The sequence below is a fragment of the Salvelinus alpinus genome, chromosome 26 (assembly GCF_045679555.1).
Source record: "Salvelinus alpinus chromosome 26, SLU_Salpinus.1, whole genome shotgun sequence".
NCBI classification, from domain to species: Eukaryota; Metazoa; Chordata; class Actinopteri; order Salmoniformes; family Salmonidae; genus Salvelinus; species Salvelinus alpinus.
Window position 1 is genome coordinate 30,347,668 of NC_092111.1, and position 19,850 is coordinate 30,367,517.

Below are 19,850 nucleotides of genomic sequence, written 5' to 3' on the forward strand. Positions count from 1 at the left end.
AACCTGACAGAGCTTGAGAGGATCTGCAAAGAATGGGAGAAACTCCCCAAATACAGTTGTGCCAAGCTTGTAGCATCATACCCAAGAAGAATCAAGGCTGTATTCGATGCCAAAGTTGCTTCAACAAAGTACTGAGTAAAGGGTCTGAATACTTATGTAAATGTGATATTTCAGTTTTTTCTATTTAATACATTTGCAAACTTTTCTAAAAACCTGGTTTTGCTTTGTCGTTATGGGTTATTGTGTTTAGACTGATGAGGGGAAAAAATGTAATTCATTTTAGAATAAGTCTGTAATATAACTAAATGTGAATACTTTCGAATGCAACTGTAATTTATCTTAGTTTCTTAGTACAGTTTCTTCTTATTTTTTCAGTTTAGTCACATGATTTCTAAATTTACAGTACGTTTGCCAATCGGCTGTGCAGCCAGACTTATTTGTCATTCCTATTGCCTCATCCCTCTCAACCATACCATTTTATAATTCCTTATCAATCCACAGGGATTGAACAGTTTTTACAGTCACCTTAATGGGTGCATGCTTATTATTAACTAGAATTTCAAAAATGTGTCAAGCGCAGCGCCTGACTGCTCCTCATTACACACTACAGACTGACAAATATTCTTTACATCTTCAACATAGCAATCACTGGAAAAGGTATTGTATGACCTCTTATACACTATATTAGGTCCAGCCTTTGGAGCTTTGGTTTTCCTAGATATGGCTACTATATTATAATCACTACATCCAATGGATTTGGATCCTTCTTTACTGAAGATTTTTGCAGCATTAGTAAAGTTGTGATCAATACACATGGATGATTTCCTTCCTGTGCTGTTTGTAAGTACCCTGGTACTGTAGTTTGACTGATAACCTGATCCAGGTTGCAGGCACTGGTTACAGTTTGAAGCTTTTTCATGAGTGGGCAGCTTGATGAAAGCCAGTCAATATTTAGGTCACCCAGAAAATATACCTCTCTGTTGATATCAAACACATTATCAAGCATTTCACACATATTATCCAGATACTGGCTGTTAGCACTTGGTGGTCTATAGCAGCTACCCACAAGAAAGAGCTTTAGGTGAGGCAGGTGAACCTGTAGCCATATTACTTCAACACCGTTTGACATGAGATCGTCTCTAAGCTTTACAGGAATATGACTCTGAACATACACTGCAACACCTCCACAATAGGCAACCTTGTCTCTTCTGAAGATGTTGAAACCATGTATTGCTACCACTGTGTCATCAAAGGTATTATCTAAGTGACTTTCAGAGGTAGTCAATATATGAATGTTATGTTACTAGAAAGTTATCAATTTCATGAACCTTGTTTCTTAGGCTATGTATGTTAATGTGGGCAATTTGTAGCACTTTTCTGGGATTCTTGATTGTTTTTATTGCTTTATTGGGAGGCTTATCAGAGGTAGACATGACAATGTTTTTTATGTTTGAGCTGATAGTGCAGGGTGAGCTGCACACAGTGGATTTCCTACTAGGGCACACCGCCACAGTGCTAACAATATAACCCATGTTCATAGGCGCATAATTACGGCATACAATAGCTGTAGGATCGACAGAGGCATTCAGGGGAGTTAGAGGGACATAAATTAGGTTACTTACATTATGACTGCCAACGCTCCTGGGACAATGTACATTTGCAGCAGCACTACGACAACTCAGCGACACAATGGTAAGGATTATCTGAGCAGGGCTTGGGTCAATGATAAGTCATTGTCTCAACGCAGCCTTGAAATGCACGGACAGGGTCCAGGAGCCAAGATGATTTGGATGGACCAAAACGTGTCAAAGTTATCTAGAAACGTTATGCCAACAGAACTACAGTTGTCTTTTAGCCAAGTGTTCAATGCTAGCAGCCTGCTGAATCTTTCACAGCCGCGGCCCAGCGATGGTACCAGGGCTGAAATAATTGGCCACTTTTTGGAATCTTTCAGAGCAAGAATCAGTTCTTTAAAATACATTTTCAGCAGTTCCGAGCTAGCCCTCCTAATGTCATTTGACCCTACATGGACTGCGACAGGCGCATCGGTTTGTATCAAGAACTGCAGCGCTGCTGAGTTTTTCACGCTCAACAGTTTCCTGTGTATATCAAAAATGGTCCACCACCCAAAGGACATCCAACCATGGGGGTGCAACTCAATATTTGAAGGTGTTCTTAATGTCTGGTATACTCAGGGTATACTGTATATACAGCGGGGTCTGAAATGATTAACACCCTTGATGAAGATGAGCAAAAATTACTGTATGAAATAAATAATTAAAATACTGAGCTATATTTTATGCAAAAAACTATAGAAATTATATTATTGTAAAAAATTATGTTAAATAATTTGTGACATTTTGGAGTCACTTTTATAATAAATAAGAATAAAATATATTTTTAAACACTTGTACATAATGTGGATGCAACCATGATTACGGATAATCCTGAATGGATCGTGAATAATGAGGAAAAAGTTACAGCGGGTCAAAGATCATAACTCCAAGACATGCTAACCTCTCACCATTACCAATAACATGGGAGGTTAGCATGTTTAAGGTATGATCTTTGAACCTCTATAACTTTCTCACTCATCATTATTCACGATTAATTCAGGATTATCCGTAATCATGGTAGCATCCACATTAATGTAGGTATGATCTTTGACCCTCTGTAATTTTCTCACTCATCATTATTCACGATTCATTCAGGTTTATCCGTAATCATACTCTTTTGAGCAAAAAAGTATTACCTGTTTAACAAAATATATTTTTATGAGCAATTATATTAGTATAAAATAATATAGCTACCCGATTTTTTAGCATACAATATAGCTCAGTAGTTGAATTATTTATTTTATACAGTCATTATTGCATATCTTTATCTTATCCACACAAATCAATCAGCCTGAGATATGATGACAATCCACCATTTAGTTTGTCCGTCTGATTAAATCTCTCTATCTCTATTATGGGCTAATCTGAAATGGCACCCTATTTCATATATTAGGGGTCTCCAATGTTTTCTAGCATGAGAGCTACTTTTAAATGATTACATATGTTGTGAACTTCTGATAAAAATAAATCCTAGCTTTCAAATAGGCACTCTATTTGTATTTTCCCGAATTCCGATTTTCTTGGTACATTTTTTCCTGGTTTGGGATTTGTTCTGTTTTCTCTCTCCAAATTACAATTATTAATGTAGAAACAATGACATTGGACGTTTCCATGTCAATTCTTAAAATAACATCAAAAGACAAAGTTTGAGGGCTGGGAAAAAACTTTGATCTTTGAGTGAAATACCCCTTTAAAACCTCTCTGGGATATTCGGGACTGTAGCGTCCCACCTCGCCAACAGCCAGTGAAATTGCAGGGCGCCAAATTCAAAACAACAGAAATCATATAATTAAAATTCCTCAAACATACAAGTATTTTACACCATTTTAAAGATGAACTTGTTGTAAATCCAGCCACAGTGTCCGATTTCAAAAAGGCTTTACGACGAAAGCACACCAAACGATTATGTTAGGTCAGCACCTAGTCACAGAAAAACACAGCCATTTTTCCAGTCAAAGAGAGGAGTCACAAAAAGCAGAAATAGAGATAAAATTAATCACTAACCTCTGATGATCTTCATCAGATGACACTCATAGGACTTCATGTTACACAATACATGTATGTTTTGTTCGATAAAGTTCATATTTATATCCAAAAATCTCAGTTTACATTGGCGCGTTATGTTCAGTAGTTCCAAAACATCCGGTGATTTTGCAGAGAGCCACATCAATTTACAGAAATACTCATAATAAACATTGCTAAAAGATACAAGTGTTATGCATGGAATTTTAGATCCACTTCTCCTTAATGCAACCACTGTGTTAGATTTCAAAAAAACTTTACGGAAAAAGCACACCATGCAATAATCTGAGTACGGCGCTCAGACACAAAAACAAGCCATACAGATACGCACCATGTTGTGGAGTCAACATAAGTCAGAAATAGCATTATAAATATTCACTTACCTTTGATGATCTTCATCAGAATGCACTCCCAGGAATCCCAGTTCCACAATAAATGTTTGTTTTGTTCGATAAAGTCCATAATTTATGTCCAAATACCTCCTTTTTGTTTGTGAGTTTAGTACACAAATCCAAACTCAGGAGGCGCGGGCAAGTCCAGGCGAAAGTTCAGACGAACAGTCATATTACAGTTCGTAGAAACATGTCAAACGAAGTATAGAATCAATCTTTAGGATGTTTTTATCATAAATCTTCAATAATGTTTCAACCGGAGAATTCCTTTGTCTGTAGAAATGCAATGGAACGCATCTAACTCTCACGGGAGCGTGCGAGACTGAGCTCATGGCACTCTGCCAGACCCCTGACTCAAAGAGCCCTCATTCCCCCCTCCTTCACAGTAGAAGCCTCAAACAAGGTTCTAAAGACTGTTGACATCTAGTGGAAGCCTTAGGAAGTGCAATATGACCCCATAGACACTGTATATTCGATAGGCAATGACTTGAAAAACTACAAACCTCAGATTTCCCACTTCCTGGTTGGATTTTTTCTCAGGTTTTTGCCTGTCATATGAGTTCTGTTATACTCATAGACATCATTCAAACAGTTTAAGAAACTTCAGAGTGTTTTCTATCCAAATCTACTAATTATATTCACATTCTAGCTTTTAGGCCTGAGTAGAAGGCAGTTTACTCTGGGCACCTTTTTATCCAAGCTACTCAATACTGCCCCCCAGTCCCAAAGAAGTTAAATGCTTCTTTGGTGAGAGAGGAATGTGCTGGACTAGCTATGTTTTTGCTGCTGCATATGTCATGACAGAGTTTGCAATAAACAAAAGCCCACCCGATTGATACAAATAATCATGAATGTTTTGGGGAAAGTTTTTATTTGTTATTTATTTTATTGTGTTTATTTATTTTTGTCTTTCTGTTTAACCAGAAGACAGTTACTATATCATTAACACTAACTGGTGACACAAAGTGAATAAAAGACAAACGCGTGCACCACACAGACGTAAAGGGGCATTATTGCTGGAAATTAATTGGCAGATATTGTGTTACTTTTTAAGTAAATTGTGGCTAACCAAGGGTGGGATAATGTCAATGTGGATTTGATTGATAGTAGCCAGGAGCTTGAGGTGTCTGATACATGTGAGATTTGTTTATGACAGTTTGTGGTGGAACACGTGAAAAATACATGCAGAATTGTTTGGCGAGTTACTCATCGGTGGGCTGCGAGCTATTGGTAGCTCACAATCGACCTCTTGGAGACCCCTGCCCTATATAGTGTAATGCTCTGGTGAAAAGTTGTGCACTATCTAGAGCAAATGAAGACATTTTGGACAAAGCCTATGGCTGTGTTCTGATTCTCCACCCCTCACAATCATGACTGGAGGAAGTTTCCACCATTCCTTACACTTCTTCTAAATCATGACGGAGTGTATGAGTGTACACTTTGAGCGAGAGAAGGGTAGAGAATTGGAACAAAGCCCATCTTTCCCTCCCTCCTCTCTGTCTCCAGGCTGGCTCCATGAGTTGGGGAAGCGTCTGGAGTCTCCCTACGACCCCCTGGGGGAGGTGAACGGGACGGGGCTGAGCGGACCTTCTCTGAGGAGTGTCTACATCGCTTCTCTCTACTTCACCCTGTCCAGTCTGACCAGCGTCGGCTTCGGCAACGTGTCGGCCAACACCGACGCTGAGAAGATCTTCTCTATCTGCACAATGCTCATCGGAGGTAGGGGAGATACACACACATGGACACACAAACAGGCACACACACAGGCACACACACACGCACATCACAATTAATGCATGTAAGAACTATTCAGAATGACATCTGTGAACACCAGGCAATGTTCATAATGTTAGCTTCGTCTGGTTTGGACTGCTTCTCGTTGGTTTTATCTGGTCCAAACCAGAGAAGTGAACTGGTTTTGGGGCGGTGGGTTGAAATGAGGTCACAGTGGCAAGTGTTCTCCCTTTGAATGCTCATGAGCCTGGCTGTGTTAAATGTCCCCGACTGCCTGGGGGCAATCACACACACACACACACACACACACACACACACACACACACACACACACACACACACACACACACACACACACACACACACACACACACACACAGGGAGAATAGAGAAGTAAGGGATGTGTGTGTGTGTCCCATACACCACATCTCTCCTACCTCCCCATAGTGTGTGTGAGACGGAAACAAACACCTAGCCAGCTCAGATAGTGTGTATAGTGAAGCATAGGTTGACCTGGTGTGTGTAAAGGGGAAATGGAACGATTAACCTCTAGTAAATCTTTCTCAGAATTTTTTTCTCTTCTCTAAATCTCATGCCCCACCTCTAAATATCATGCCCCACCTCTAAATATCTTGCCCATCCATCTCCAAATGTGACCCCCCAAACTAAATTTTACTCCCACACTGTAACTCCAAACCCACCTCCCAATATCATGCCCCTCTAACTCCTAATTTCCAACCCTCCCTCCCCCTGTCTGTCTGTCCTCGGCCTGCCTGCCTGCCCACCAATCCCTCCGCCCGTCTTTCCCTCCCTTCCCCCCTCCCTCTTTCCCGCCATCCCTCCCCTCCAGCGTTGATGCACGCCCTGGTGTTTGGTAATGTGACAGCCATTATTCAGAGGATGTACTCTCGCTGGTCCCAGTACCACACCCGCACCAAGGACCTGAAGGACTTCATCCGGGTCCACCACCTGCCCCAGGGCCTCAAACAGCGCATGCTGGAGTACTTCCAGACCACATGGTCTGTCAACAACGGCATTGACTCCAACGAGGTGAGCAATCTGAACACCCTTTGTGGGAGAGTGTTATTATAGGTTTTTGTTTCAGCCCGACACTATCACTCCTGATTCAACTATCAAGGGCTTGATGATGAGAGTGTAAACCATGAAGAAGTTTGGCTGAAAAAGTATTAAAAAAATAGAGAGGGGGGGGTGAAAGAGAGTCAGAAAGAGAGAGAGAGAGAACGAGCATGAGAGATGGATAGACTGAGATACAGAGCAGCACAAAGAGAGAGACAGTGGCCCATCATGCCTCAGGAGCAGTTTGCTTTTGAGACAGACAGCAAACACATAACAGAACAGAGCATTCTGATAGGGCAGGGAGATGAATCACAGATGTATGAATTATAGATAGGCCTGTTGATTAAAGTGGGCATCTGTTGTCATGATGACTCATTGATATTTTCTGTTCATCACGTTTCTGCTATTGGCTAAAACAGAGACTGACAGATGTTGTGTGTCAGGGATGATTAGATGTTGGACATTAATGGCATAGTAATGTAGCTGGTGTTTTGTGGTGGGAACCAGGGGCGCCGCCAGGGATATTGGGCCCCATGAAAAGATATCACATTGGGCCCCACCACCACAGGCCACACCAACCCTGCGCAATTTCTGTAACCACACACCTCCAGAACCCAATTGACCCGTTCAAAGCTTTAAATAACGCTACCTTTGCAGGCTTGCAACTCTCTTGTAGTCCAATATTTACTGTACGATATTTACTGACAGTGAGCTGTGAAAATATAGCACTGTGCAGACATGCATGCAACATTCTGCATACAGTGGAATTCACTATTTGATGCAAGACTGATACCCTCTATAAGAAATGTGCTAAAGGCCATCTTTTACAGTCTAAATGTCATTTTAATGATAAATTCTTGAATGGAAAATTCTCTTAACATTAATGTATAACTTAAAATAAATATAACTTAAATATACATTAACCTTTTCAATTACAATAAATAAACATTATCATCTATAGAATTATATAACAAACAAAATAATAAAATCAGCAGCAGATTTTTGAACTAAGGTATACATACCAACTAGAAAATAAGCAGCTGTGAAAGTGGAAATGGAAAACAACATGGAAATGAAAAGGCCTGATGGTGGCGCTAGAGGAAAGGTCAAGAGGTCACCAAATCAATAGGTTTCTTCCACTTGGGGTCTTGATTGTGCACAACACATTTTATGGCAATCCAGCCATTACTTTGAGATATATCTTGTTCTCAGTCTGTTCTCAGTCTTGTTCTCAGTCTTGTTCTCAGCCTGTGGGCATCATGTGTGTAGTGATGCAATAGCCTTGCCATTTAACAGTTATCACTGGCTCTTGCTCAGCCTTACTCACCAAGAGCCCAGCGCCGAGCCTTCTTGCTAGTAAAGTCACTGATCAAGTCACAGGCAGTGTGCAAAATATACATAAAGCAATGCACACTTCTCCAAAAATGCTTTGCAGCTGCATCTTACAAATTGCGTTCAGGAGACCAAGAGGGGACAAGTTAGGGGGGAAAGTGGCAGCATTTACAGTGTTCAGGTGTCTTACTTCATTTTGAAACTCCGGTGTAAGATCTCTGGAATACTTCATGATCAGTGGTTGGCACACAGAAGAGACTTTATCCTCACTAATCTGCCCAACTTTCAGAACAGCAGAATATTATTCTACAATTTTTGCAGTGGTGTGGAACCTAGTGTCCAGGTCACTTATGATGTTGTCCATTGCAGTAAAAAACACTGTGTTCTGAAACACCATTGCTGCACTGTCCTGAGCTGTCTCCTCTTGAGAGGTCTCATCATGGAATATCTTCCTTTTCCTCTGGCGGCTGTGTTCCTTGCTAAATTGAGGTGCAACATCCATTTGCGTAGCAATCAGTGTTGCCTCAGACAGGAGAGACTCCCATCCATCTCTAAGAGCCTGCATCTCTTCCTTTAAGGCTCTGATATTGGCTGCATCTGTGTCAAGTGAAATTTTTCCTGACTGGAGAATCATATTCCTGTCCTCAATGCATTGCAGAACCTGCAATTATGCCAACTGACATGTCATTCAACACAATGCTGCTCACCTCCTCCTTCAGTTGTGAGTAGGGCTGGTTCAGGGATATGGGGATGAGGAGACAGGGCTGGTTCAGGGATATGGGGATGGGGAGACAGGGCTGCTGAGCCTGAAGCTGCATCTGTTGGGCCTGGCACCAGGCAGGGGCAGGGACAACGGATTTAGTATGAATAGCTTGCTAAAAGTTTGCCTACATTGATTAAATGTCGGCTAAAAGAGAGCGAAATGTAAACACTCTTTATTTTCTGTGAAGATATGAAGTAACTAATGTTAGGGGAGCAAAAGTAGCCTATCTCACTATGAACTAAGCTAACAGGTTAATTTCCACCACTCACGGACCTCACCCAACTTCCTTTGTGAAAAATTGGGTGACATACTGACATACGCCCATCCTTTTCTCTCTCTTGTCTCTCTTTTCTTTCTTTTCGTTTTCGGAAGTCAGATTTCTCTTTAGGAAGCTGAGACACGACGATTTGGGGGCAGGACCGAACCATTTCATGTAAATAGGGGGGGTTGGCCAATACAGAGGCTCGCTGGATGTTTACTTTTTTCCAAAATCAAGAAAATTTTAAATAAACTGTTAGTTTTATTAGTACATTGTAAATAAAATATTATATTAATGATGATAGGTTAATAATTTAATCTTGAAAAAAAATTACCTAATGTTCTAATAATGTTTTAGGGCCCCTGTCAGTCACAGGCCCTTAGAATCATCCTAACCCCCCCCCCCCCCCCATACAACGCCCCTGGTGGGAACAATAGTGTGTTGGCAGATGCAGAGGTCTCAATATAGGGTCAAAGTAGGAGGGCTGATCTAGAATCAGACTCACCCTGTCCATTCAATATAATCTGTAAGGAAAAACTGATCCTAGATGAGTAGATAGTCATACTTTGAGATGCTTTATGAATACATGCGCTGGTGTGTGGTGCTGTTGTATCATTATGTCTTCTTTCAATAATGTTTGTTTAAGATACCCCCAGTTGTGCTGGGTCAAAAGTTCAACTCACTCCATGCAGCACCAGCTAAAGTCAGCACAACTTATTGCAAACACTTGCAATATTTTCACCAAAGTGCCTTTATTCAAAGTGGCCTTAGACATGCAGATTTTTGGTGACATCATCACTTTTAAAATTGTATTTATTTAGCTTACCTTTTTCTAACCTTTTTAATCAGGAAGTCCCTTGAGATGAATAATCTCTTTCTCGAGAGGGTCCTGACCAAGATAGCAGTTTACGGTCAACTGCAATCGTGCCATGGCTAACAATCTCTCTGTTTCTCTCTCTCCCGCTCTCTCTGTTTCTCTCTCTCTTTCTCTCTCTCTCTCTTTTCCTCCCCCCCTCTCTCTCTCTCTTTTCCTCCCCCTCCCTCTCTCTTTCCCTTCCACCATCCCCCTGCATAGCTGCTGAAGGACTTCCCAGACGAGCTGCGCTCCGACATCACCATGCACTTGAACAAGGAGATCCTGGAGCTGTCACTGTTTGCCTCGGCCAGCAGAGGGTGCCTGCGCTCCCTGTCCCTGCACATCAAGACCACGTTCTGCGCCCCCGGGGAGTACCTGCTGCGCCAGGGGGATGCCCTGCAGGCCATCTTCTTCGTCTGCTCTGGGTCCATGGAGGTGCTGAAGGACGGCATGGTGCTGGCTATACTGGGTGAGACATGGTGCTGCCTGTAGAGGGAGTGAGGGAGGAAAGGGAGGAAGGGAGGGAGGTAGGGAGCGAGGGAGGAAAGGGATGGAGGGAGGGAGAAAAGGGAGGGAGGGAGGAATGGGGAGAGGGAGGGAGGAATGGAAGTGGGAAGGGGGAGAGGGAGGAATGGGAAGCGAGAGGAAAGGGAGGGAGGGAGGGGCGGTTGGATAGGTGGGTAGGTAGGCCGAGGACAGAAAGGCAGACAGACAGGCAGGCAGATGGAGTCCATTGTTGGAACACTTTGTAATGCTACTTGGCTGATTCCATCCCAACAGGCCACCTGTGGATCACAGTTTCCATTGTAGGGCTGAATCTACAGGCCTCTGTCACCTGCCACTCCCTCTCTCTGTGTGAGTGTGTGTGTCCCTGTGTACAGTATCTGTGACTGAGCCTTTGTGTGCTTGTTTGTTGGCTTATTAGTGTGTGTGTGTGGGGGGGGGGGGGTCGCACAAAGACTTGTGAGTCTGCGTGTTTGTTTATGTGAGTGTTCTTTGTGTGTATTTTGATTTATATTTATTAAGGATCTCCGTTAGTTCCTGCCAAGGCAGCAGCTACTCTTCCTGGGGTTTATTAAGAATCCCCATTAGGTCCTGCCAAGGCAGCAGCTACTCTTCCTGCGATCCAGCAACATCAATACTTCTCACAAATACCAGTAGTGATGAAGTCAATCTCTCCTCTCTCCTCTTTGAGCCAGGAGAGATTGACATGCATATTATTAACGTTACGGGCCAGCCGTACTGCCCTGTTCTGTGCCAGAGTGACTATGTAATGTGTGTATACAGTATTTAACAGGGGCAACACTCTCTTTCAGAGCTCTCCTGCTGACTGTGCAGAAGGTCAGGCTGACATTGACAATCTGGGAAGAGTGAAGCTCTCTAAAGCATTACGCCAACTCCTTACAAACCTTCTCACAGCCAAAACCGCTCAGCCAAGCTCCGAGCGAGAGTGTGCCACACAAAAGAAGAGGAGGGGGGGGGGGGGGGGGGGGGTTTGAGCGGTAGAGAGAGAGGAGGAATAGATAGAGGAGAGGAAAGGAGACAAACGGAGAAAGGGAGTGAGGGAGGTAGGGGTGAATAGAGAAAAGAGGAGAGCGAGGGGATGAGAGCAGTCACGACAGCACTGCTTACTATCAGCACCCCCCAGCACCCAATGCAGATAAGCAGTGTTCACAGTTCAGTATGACAATGATAAATACTTTAGCACAGCTCAAGGGCTATTCTACCTTCCTCATGACATCATGCACACCTAGCCAATACACGGAGCCTACATCCAACACAGGAAAATGAGGGCACACTAAATAGAAAAACAGAAACATAGTGTCACTTTATGACATACAATATATTCTATGCTATGTTCTAACTATGATCTATGACTGATCAGATTATGTTATTAATAACAGTCCATGACACACAAATACAGCCCTAGAAATTATGTGGCTTTGTCTATTCTAGTAATTCTAATTCTATGTTTACAGCTCTCTGTCTGAAACGTCCATCCCTCCCTTTCCCTCCCCAGGTAAGGGTGACCTGATCGGGGCCAACATGTCTATAGATGACCGGGTGATAAAGACCAACGCAGATGTGAAGGCCCTAACCTATTGTGACCTGCAGTGTATCAACCTGAGTGGTCTGTATGAGGTACTGGACCTCTACCCAGAGTACACCAGCCGCTTTGTCCAGGACATCCAGCTGGATCTCACATACAACCTGAGGGAGGGACACGAGTGCCATGTGAGTCACATGCACATGCATAGTGCGAGAGAGAGAGAGACAGCGAGAGGAGAGAGAGCGAGAGAGGGCAAGAGACAGCGAGTGAGAGAGAAGAGAGATAGAGACAGAGAGAGAGAGAGTGAGAGAGAGAGCAAGAGAGAGAGAGAGAGAGAGAGAGAGAGAGAGAGAGAGAGAGAGAGAGAGAGAGAGAGAGAGAGAGAGAGAGAGAGAGAGAGAGAGAGAGAGAGAGAGAGAGAGAGAGAGAGAGAGAGAGAGAGAGAGAGAGAGAGAGAGAGAGATGATGGAGTGCAGCAATAGCCTGGGTTCCTAAATGAGGAATGCTGCTGTAATTACAGTCAGGTGTGTCTGGTCCTGCTGCCCAAATAACACTGGCCCACTTTACACACACACACACACACACACACACACACACACACACACACACACACACACACACACACACACACACACACACACACACACACACACACACACACACACACACACACACACACACACACACACACACACACACTTAAACACTAACGCACACATGCTTGCACACACACAGACACACTGCCACAGCGCAAAGTGGAAAACTATTCTATTGAGAGGGGCAGCTCAGGAGAGATTTCCTGCAACAACATTATGTCATAAAGAGTTTCTGAGAGGGAGGATAACGTCTGGGTTGGGCAATATAGACATGTTAAATTCACTCACTTTTCTTCCATCTTTCTGACAGGTTATGTCCAGATTGTCCACCAAACCTTTGGACACACAGGTACTGTTAAAAAGACACTAACGAAGATATCTGATAACAGTTCTATCAATGTTGGATATTTTCTATGTAAAACAAAGCCAAGGGGTTTGTACTGAGACGTTATAGTCAACATCTCTCCTTTAAGGGATTTTTGATGTTTTAATAATGGTGCAGAGAGCCCCCTCAGAAACTGACCCACAAATAACCATGAATAAACTTCTTCCAAAATCATTTAATGTTTCTTATGACACAGTAGTAAAAACTCTTCCAGTCTCCATCTTTTGTAATTGACTCAAATCGCTCTTTGGCGTAATGATTTTTATTAGTGGCGGAGGGGGTTCAGAGGGAGGAGGGGAAGGAGGGAATGATGGAGAGAGGGGTGGGGGGGCATATTCATTGGTGAGGGAAGTTTGCGTTTTTATGGTGATGGAGGGAGTTGGGGATGAGGGGATGGGGATGGAGGGATGAGGGGATGGGGGTTGGGGATGGAGGATGAGAGGATGGGGGTTGGGGATGGAGAAGGGGTTGGGGATGGAGGGATGAGGGGATGGGGATGGAGGGATGAGGGGATGGGGGTTGGGGATGGAGGATGAGAGGATGGGGATGGAGGGATGATGGGATGGGGGTGGAGGGGGGGTTGGGGATGGAGGGATTAGGGGATGGGATGGAGGGATGAGGGGATGGGGATGAGGGGATCGGGGTTGGGGATGGAGGGATGAGGGGATGGGGGTTGGGGATGGAGGGATGAGGGGATGGGGATGGGGGTTGGGGGTGGAGGGATGGGGGGATGGGGATGGGGGAGGGAAGTTTGAGTGGAAGAGCTGATTTGATTGACAGACTGCCGGGGGAAACTTTGGCGACTCATTCAATTACAGAGCAGAGTGGGGCGTCATTTAATATTCACAAGAGGAAGTGAGGGAATTTTGGGTAGAAATCTGAGAACAGTATTAGACTAGGTGATTAATCAGAGAAGGATAGGGGGGCCGCAGTGTGTGTGTGTGTGTGTGTGTGTGTGTGTGTGTGTGTGTGTGTGTGTGTGTGTGTGTGTGTGTGTGTGTGTGTGTGTGTGTGTGTGTGTGTGTGTGTGTGTGTGTGTGTGTGTGTGTGTGTGTGTGTCAGGGGCGGCAGGGGCGCCTTGAGAGTTATTTAAGATACTCTTCAAAGAGGGTTTCAGACTTTTTCGAAAGATCTGGCTCATTAGGGGTTGAAAGGTCATCAAAATCATTGAGGTCAGGGGTCACGCTGTTCATTACAGCCAAGGTCAAAGTGCGACCTGTACCTGTGCTGCCTTCATTATTCCCCAGGTCATAGTTAACTAATGTGCTTCACTGGGCTCTTGCTCCCACCTTGTCACACACAAAGGCTTAGTGTGCCAGGTGCTCCCAGAGCCTACAAGTCAATAATGGATTTTAACACTGAATAGAGACCTCTTTCTCTTTCTCCATCTCCCCCTCCCTCCTCACTCTCTCTCAATTCAGTTTCAATTTAAGGGCCTTTATTGGCATGGGAAACATATGTTTACGTTGCCAAAGCAAGTGAAATATGAACAGTAAACACTACATTCACAGAAGTTCCAGAAGATTACAGATATTTCAAATGTCATATTATATCTATGTATAGTGTTGTAATGTAGGCAAATAGTTAAAGTACAGAAGGGAAAATCAATAAACATAAATACGGGTTGTATTTACAATGGTGTTTGTTCTTCACTGGTTGCTCTTTTCTTGTGGCAACAGGTCACACATCTTGCTGCTGTGATTGCACACTGTGGTATTTCACTCAATAGATATGTGAGTTTATCAAAATTGGATTTGTTTTTCGAATTCTTTGTGTATCTGTGTAATCTGAGGGAAATATGTGTCTCTAATATGGTCATACATTGGGCAGGAGGTTAGGAAGTACACCTCAGTTTCCACCTCATTTTGGAGGGCAGTGTGCAAATAGCCTGTCTTCTCTTGAGAGACAGGTCAGCCTTTGGCGGCCTTTCTCAATAGCAAGGCTATGCTCACTGAGTCTGTACATAGTCAAAGATTTCCTTAATTTTGGGTCAGTCACAGTGGTGAGGTATTCTGAAACGGTGTACTCTCTGTTTCGGGCCAAATAGCATTCTAGTTTGCTCAGTTTTTTTGTAAATTCTTTCCAATGTGTCATGTAATTATATTTTTATTTTCTCATGATTTGGTTGGGTCTAATTGTGTTGCTGTCCTGGGGCTCTGTGGGGTCTGTTTGTGATTGTGAACAGAGCCCCAGGCCCAGCTTGCTTAGGGGACTCTTCTCCAGGTTCATATCTCTGTAGGTGATGGCTTTGTTATGGAAGGTTTGGGAATCGCTTCCTTCTAGGTGGTTGTAATTTCTTTTCTGGATTTTGATAATTAGTGGGTATCGGCCTAATTCTGCTCTGCATGCATTATTTGGTGTTTTACGTTGTACGTTGTTTATGTTGTATTTTTGCAGAATTCTGCATGCAGTCTCAATTTGGTGTTTTTCCCATTTTGTGAATTCTTGGTTGGTGAGCGGACGCCAGACCTCACAACCATAAAGAGCAATGGCTTCTATAACTGATTCAAGTATTTTTAGCCAAATCCTAATTGGTATGTCAAATGTTATGTTCCTTTTGATGGCATAGAAGGCCCTTCTTGCCTTGTCTCTCAGATCATTCACAGCTTTGTGGAAGTTACCTGTGGCGCTGATGTTTAGGCCGAGATATGTATTGTTTTTTGTGTGCTCTAGGGCAACGGTGTCTAGATGGATTTTTTTTAAATGTGTGGTCCTGGTCTCTCTCTCTCTCTCTGAGTGTCTGTGTATAAGAAGGTTGTGGAACCTTATTCAATTATATCTAAATATATATTGCTCAGCATTTTTCCCAGAGTATGTAACATTAAGTGCAGGCTTAAGTTCTGTCAACCGTGGCAGCAAAGAACCCTGAGAGAACCTTGAGTTCTGTCAACCGTGGCAGCACAGAACCTTGAGAGAACCTTGAGTTCTGTCAACCGTGGCAGCACAGAACCCTGAGAGAACCTTGAGTTCTGTCAGCCGTGGCAGCACAGAACCCTGAGAGAACCTTGAGTTCTGTCAGCCGTGGCAGCACAGAACCCTGAGAGAACCTTGAGTTCTGTCAGCCGTGGCAGCACAGAACCCTGAGAGAACCTTGAGTTCTGTCAGCCGTGGCAGCACAGAACACTGAGAGAACCTTGAGTTCTGTCAGCCGTGGCAGCACAGAACACTGAGAGAACCTTGAGTTCTGTCAGCCGTGGCAGCACAGAACCCTGAGAGAACCTTGAGTTCTGTCAGCCGTGGCAGCACAGAACCCTGAGAGAACCTTGAGTTCTGTCAGCCGTGGCAGCACAGAACCCTGAGAGAACCTTGAGTTCTGTCAGCCGTGGCAGCACAGAACACTGAGAGAACCTTGAGTTCTGTCAACCGTGGCAGCACAGAACCCTGAGAGAACCTTGAGTTCTGTCAGCTGTGGCAGCACAGAACCCTGAGAGAACCTTGAGTTCTGTCAGCCGTGGCATCACAGAACCCTGAGAGAACCTTGAGTTCTGTCAGCCGTGGCAGCACAGAACCCTGAGAGAACTTTAGCTATTATAAAAATAGAACCTTCTTCACTGAGGTGGCTGTTTGGCTGTCACACATTACAATGGAATCCTGCCCAAATGGCACCCTATTCCCTATGGGCCCTGCTCAAAAGTAATGAACTATGTAGGGAAAAGGGTGCAATTTGGGATGCAGCTCTGGTCTCATTGGTGCTGTCTGTTCCAGACAGTCCTTTAGTTACAGCAATCCTCTGTTCTCTCAATTCCATAGCATCCAGATTCATCAGTAGAACAAGGTGTCCCCAAAATGTATTTGATTGTGTGACTCCAAGCACAAGTGATGTTGTTTGTCTGTCTGTAAAATAACATGAATGCACAGTGAATGTTGTTTGTCTGTCTGTAAAATAACATGAATGCACAGTGAATGTTGTTTGTCTGTCTGTAAAATAACATGAATGCACAGTGAATGTTGTTTGTCTGTCTGTAAAATAACATGAATGCACAGTGAATGTTATTTGTCTGTCTGTAAAATAACTTGAATGCACAGTGAATGTTGTTTGTCTGTCTGTAAAATAACATGAATGCACAGTGAATGTTGTTTGTCTGTCTGTAAAATAACATGAATGCACAGTGAATGTTGTTTGTCTGTCTGTAAAATAACATGAATGCACAGTGAATGTTGCTTGTCTGTCTGTAAAATAACATGAATGCACAGTGAATGTTGTTTGTCTGTCTGTAAAATAACATGAATGCACAGTGAATGTTGTTTGTCTGTCTGTAAAATAACATGAATGCACAGTGAATGTTGCTTGTCTGTCTGTAAAATAACATGAATGCACAGTGAATGTTGTTTGTCTGTCTGTAAAATAACATGAATGCACAGTGAATGTTGTTTGAATCTCCAATGAGTGTTCTCTGTCTTATATGCTCTTTCTTTCTTTTTCCTCTCTCTCTCTCTCTCTAGTCAGAGGGGAGAGGCAACGGACGAGTGATCCAGTACTATCCATCCATCATCGAGAACCAGGTGCAGGAGGAAGAGGATGAGGAAGATGAGCTGGTGTCTGTGTCTCCAGAATCGGAGCGGAACATCGTTCTGTACCCCAGAGTGGTGTCATCTGGGAAGTCTCCACTAGGTAGAGCTGAGATGGAGAGAGAGTTGCACAGTGGCAGAGAAGTAACACACCAGAACACTAGGAAACTGAGGAAGAAGATCAAGATCCACCAGACAGCTCTCACCACGCTAGACCGCTCCAACCTCAGCCCTAGGTAACAGCTAATACTATCCTGCATTTTATTGACTCATCAATCACAAAATGACATCAGTTGATCTGTCTATCAGTCCGCCTGTCTAATCTGTCACTTTCTCTCCCTTTCCTCCCCCTCTCTCTTGCTCTCCCTCCCTCCCTCTCTCTCTGTCCCTCACTCCCTTCTTCCCTCTGGCGCTCACTCCCTCTGCTTCTCTCTCTCTCTCTCGGTCTCTGCCTCTCTTTCTCTCTTTCCAGGGTTGTGGACGGTACAGAAGACAATGAAGGTACAGAGACGTCTCCACTGTTCTCCTTCTCTCCTAGTCGAGCCTGTCCAGTCAGCGGTTCAGGGAGCGCACCAGCCACATCTACAGGTCTCCACAACCATAACCACAACCACAATCACATCTACAGGTCTCCACAACCATAACCACAACCACAATCACATCTACAGGTCTCCACAACCATAACCACAACCACAATCACATCTACAGGTCTCCACAACCATAACCACAACCACAATCACATCTACAGGTCTCTACAACCATAACCACGACCACAATCACATCTACAGGTCTCCACAACCATAACCACAACCACAATCACATCTACAGGTCTCCACAACCATAACCACAACCACAATCACATCTACAGGTCTCCACAACCATAACCACAACCACAATCACATCTAGAGGTCTCTACCACCATAACCATAACCACAATCACAGCTACAATCACAATCACGAGTTGTAATTACAGTTTTTTACAATTACTTTGGCACTAATTTCAGAACCTTGATGTCATTTTTCAAAACTCTAGACACAAAACTCACAACCGATGATCATAATGCACATTTTTCAAAACTCTAACACTTTTTCCAATTGCTTGGATACAATACACATAAAGCTAAGATAATTTGTTCATTGAACTAAAATCACCTGTTCAAAATGACACAACTTAACATCAAAGTATTACCATTTCAAAATGCAATTCACACATTACATCTGAAATGACTGTCTATTCATTTCATTACAATGATCTAACTATCAACTCATACAACTGCTCAAAATGATGAGTAACTGTTGCATTACTCTTAATGCATAGTTTTATGGAAACTGACAAACAATATTCCATGTTTAGATCATGAAAGTTTCAGGATAACGAGATCCATTGACATCAATTACCGTGAAACATGAACCAATTGGACTACATTATCTATGGATGTAATATTTCATCATCATTCTTTATCACTTTTCCAGACCATGTTTTCAGATTTGACATTACTGTATACTCACTTTATTAGGTACACCTATCTAGTACTGGGTAGGACCCCCTTTTGCCTGCACAACAGCCTGAATTATTCATGGTGTTGTACATTAAGAGATGCCATTCTGCACACCACTGTTTTAAACAGCTGTTATTTGAGCATGTGTGGCCTTTCTGTCAGCTTGAATGAGTCTGGACATTCTCCTCTGACCTCTTTCATTAACAAGGTTTTGTTGCCCACAGAACTGCCGCTCACTGAATGTGTTTTGTTTATCACACCATTCTCTGTAAACTCTAGAGACTGTAGTGCGTAAAAATCCCAGGAAGGCAGCTGTTTCTGAGATGCTGGAATCACCATGTGTGGCATCAACAATCATACCACGGTCAAAGTTGCTTAGATTACGCATCTTGCCTGTTCTAATGTTTGGTCGAACAACATCTAAAGCTCTCTACTCTATATACTCTATATATTGAGTTGCAGGCAGCCACATGATTCGCTGTTCGAATGTAACCTTCCTTGATGAGCTAAATCAGGTCTGTAGAGCTGATGGCATGACCAATGTCATTGTGTGGGATAATGTCAGGTTCCACCATGCTCAAATGGTGCAAGTATGGTTTCAGGCCCATCCACAATTTACCACCCTGTACTTACCCCCATACTCTCCTTTCCTTAACCCGATTGAGGAATTTTTCTCCACATGGAGGTGGAAGGTATATGATAGGCGCCCTCACGACCAAGCCACCCATCTCCAGGCCATGGATGACGCATGCAATGACAT

The 19,850-nt window shown here is 43.3% G+C and overlaps 1 protein-coding gene across 1 annotated transcript in view; it reads left to right on the forward strand.

Moving 5' to 3' along the window:
- The window catches only part of LOC139555138 (voltage-gated delayed rectifier potassium channel KCNH8-like), a 95,427-nt gene that overhangs the window by 66,756 nt on the left and 8,821 nt on the right, over nt 1-19,850 (forward strand). The window contains exons 8-14 of the mRNA XM_071368675.1: nt 5,537-5,749; nt 6,615-6,814; nt 10,271-10,520; nt 12,072-12,286; nt 13,008-13,046; nt 17,526-17,827; nt 18,064-18,179. Of these exons, the coding sequence (XP_071224776.1) occupies nt 5,537-5,749; nt 6,615-6,814; nt 10,271-10,520; nt 12,072-12,286; nt 13,008-13,046; nt 17,526-17,827; nt 18,064-18,179 (1,335 nt within the window). The remainder of the gene's footprint in view (nt 1-5,536; nt 5,750-6,614; nt 6,815-10,270; nt 10,521-12,071; nt 12,287-13,007; nt 13,047-17,525; nt 17,828-18,063; nt 18,180-19,850) is intronic.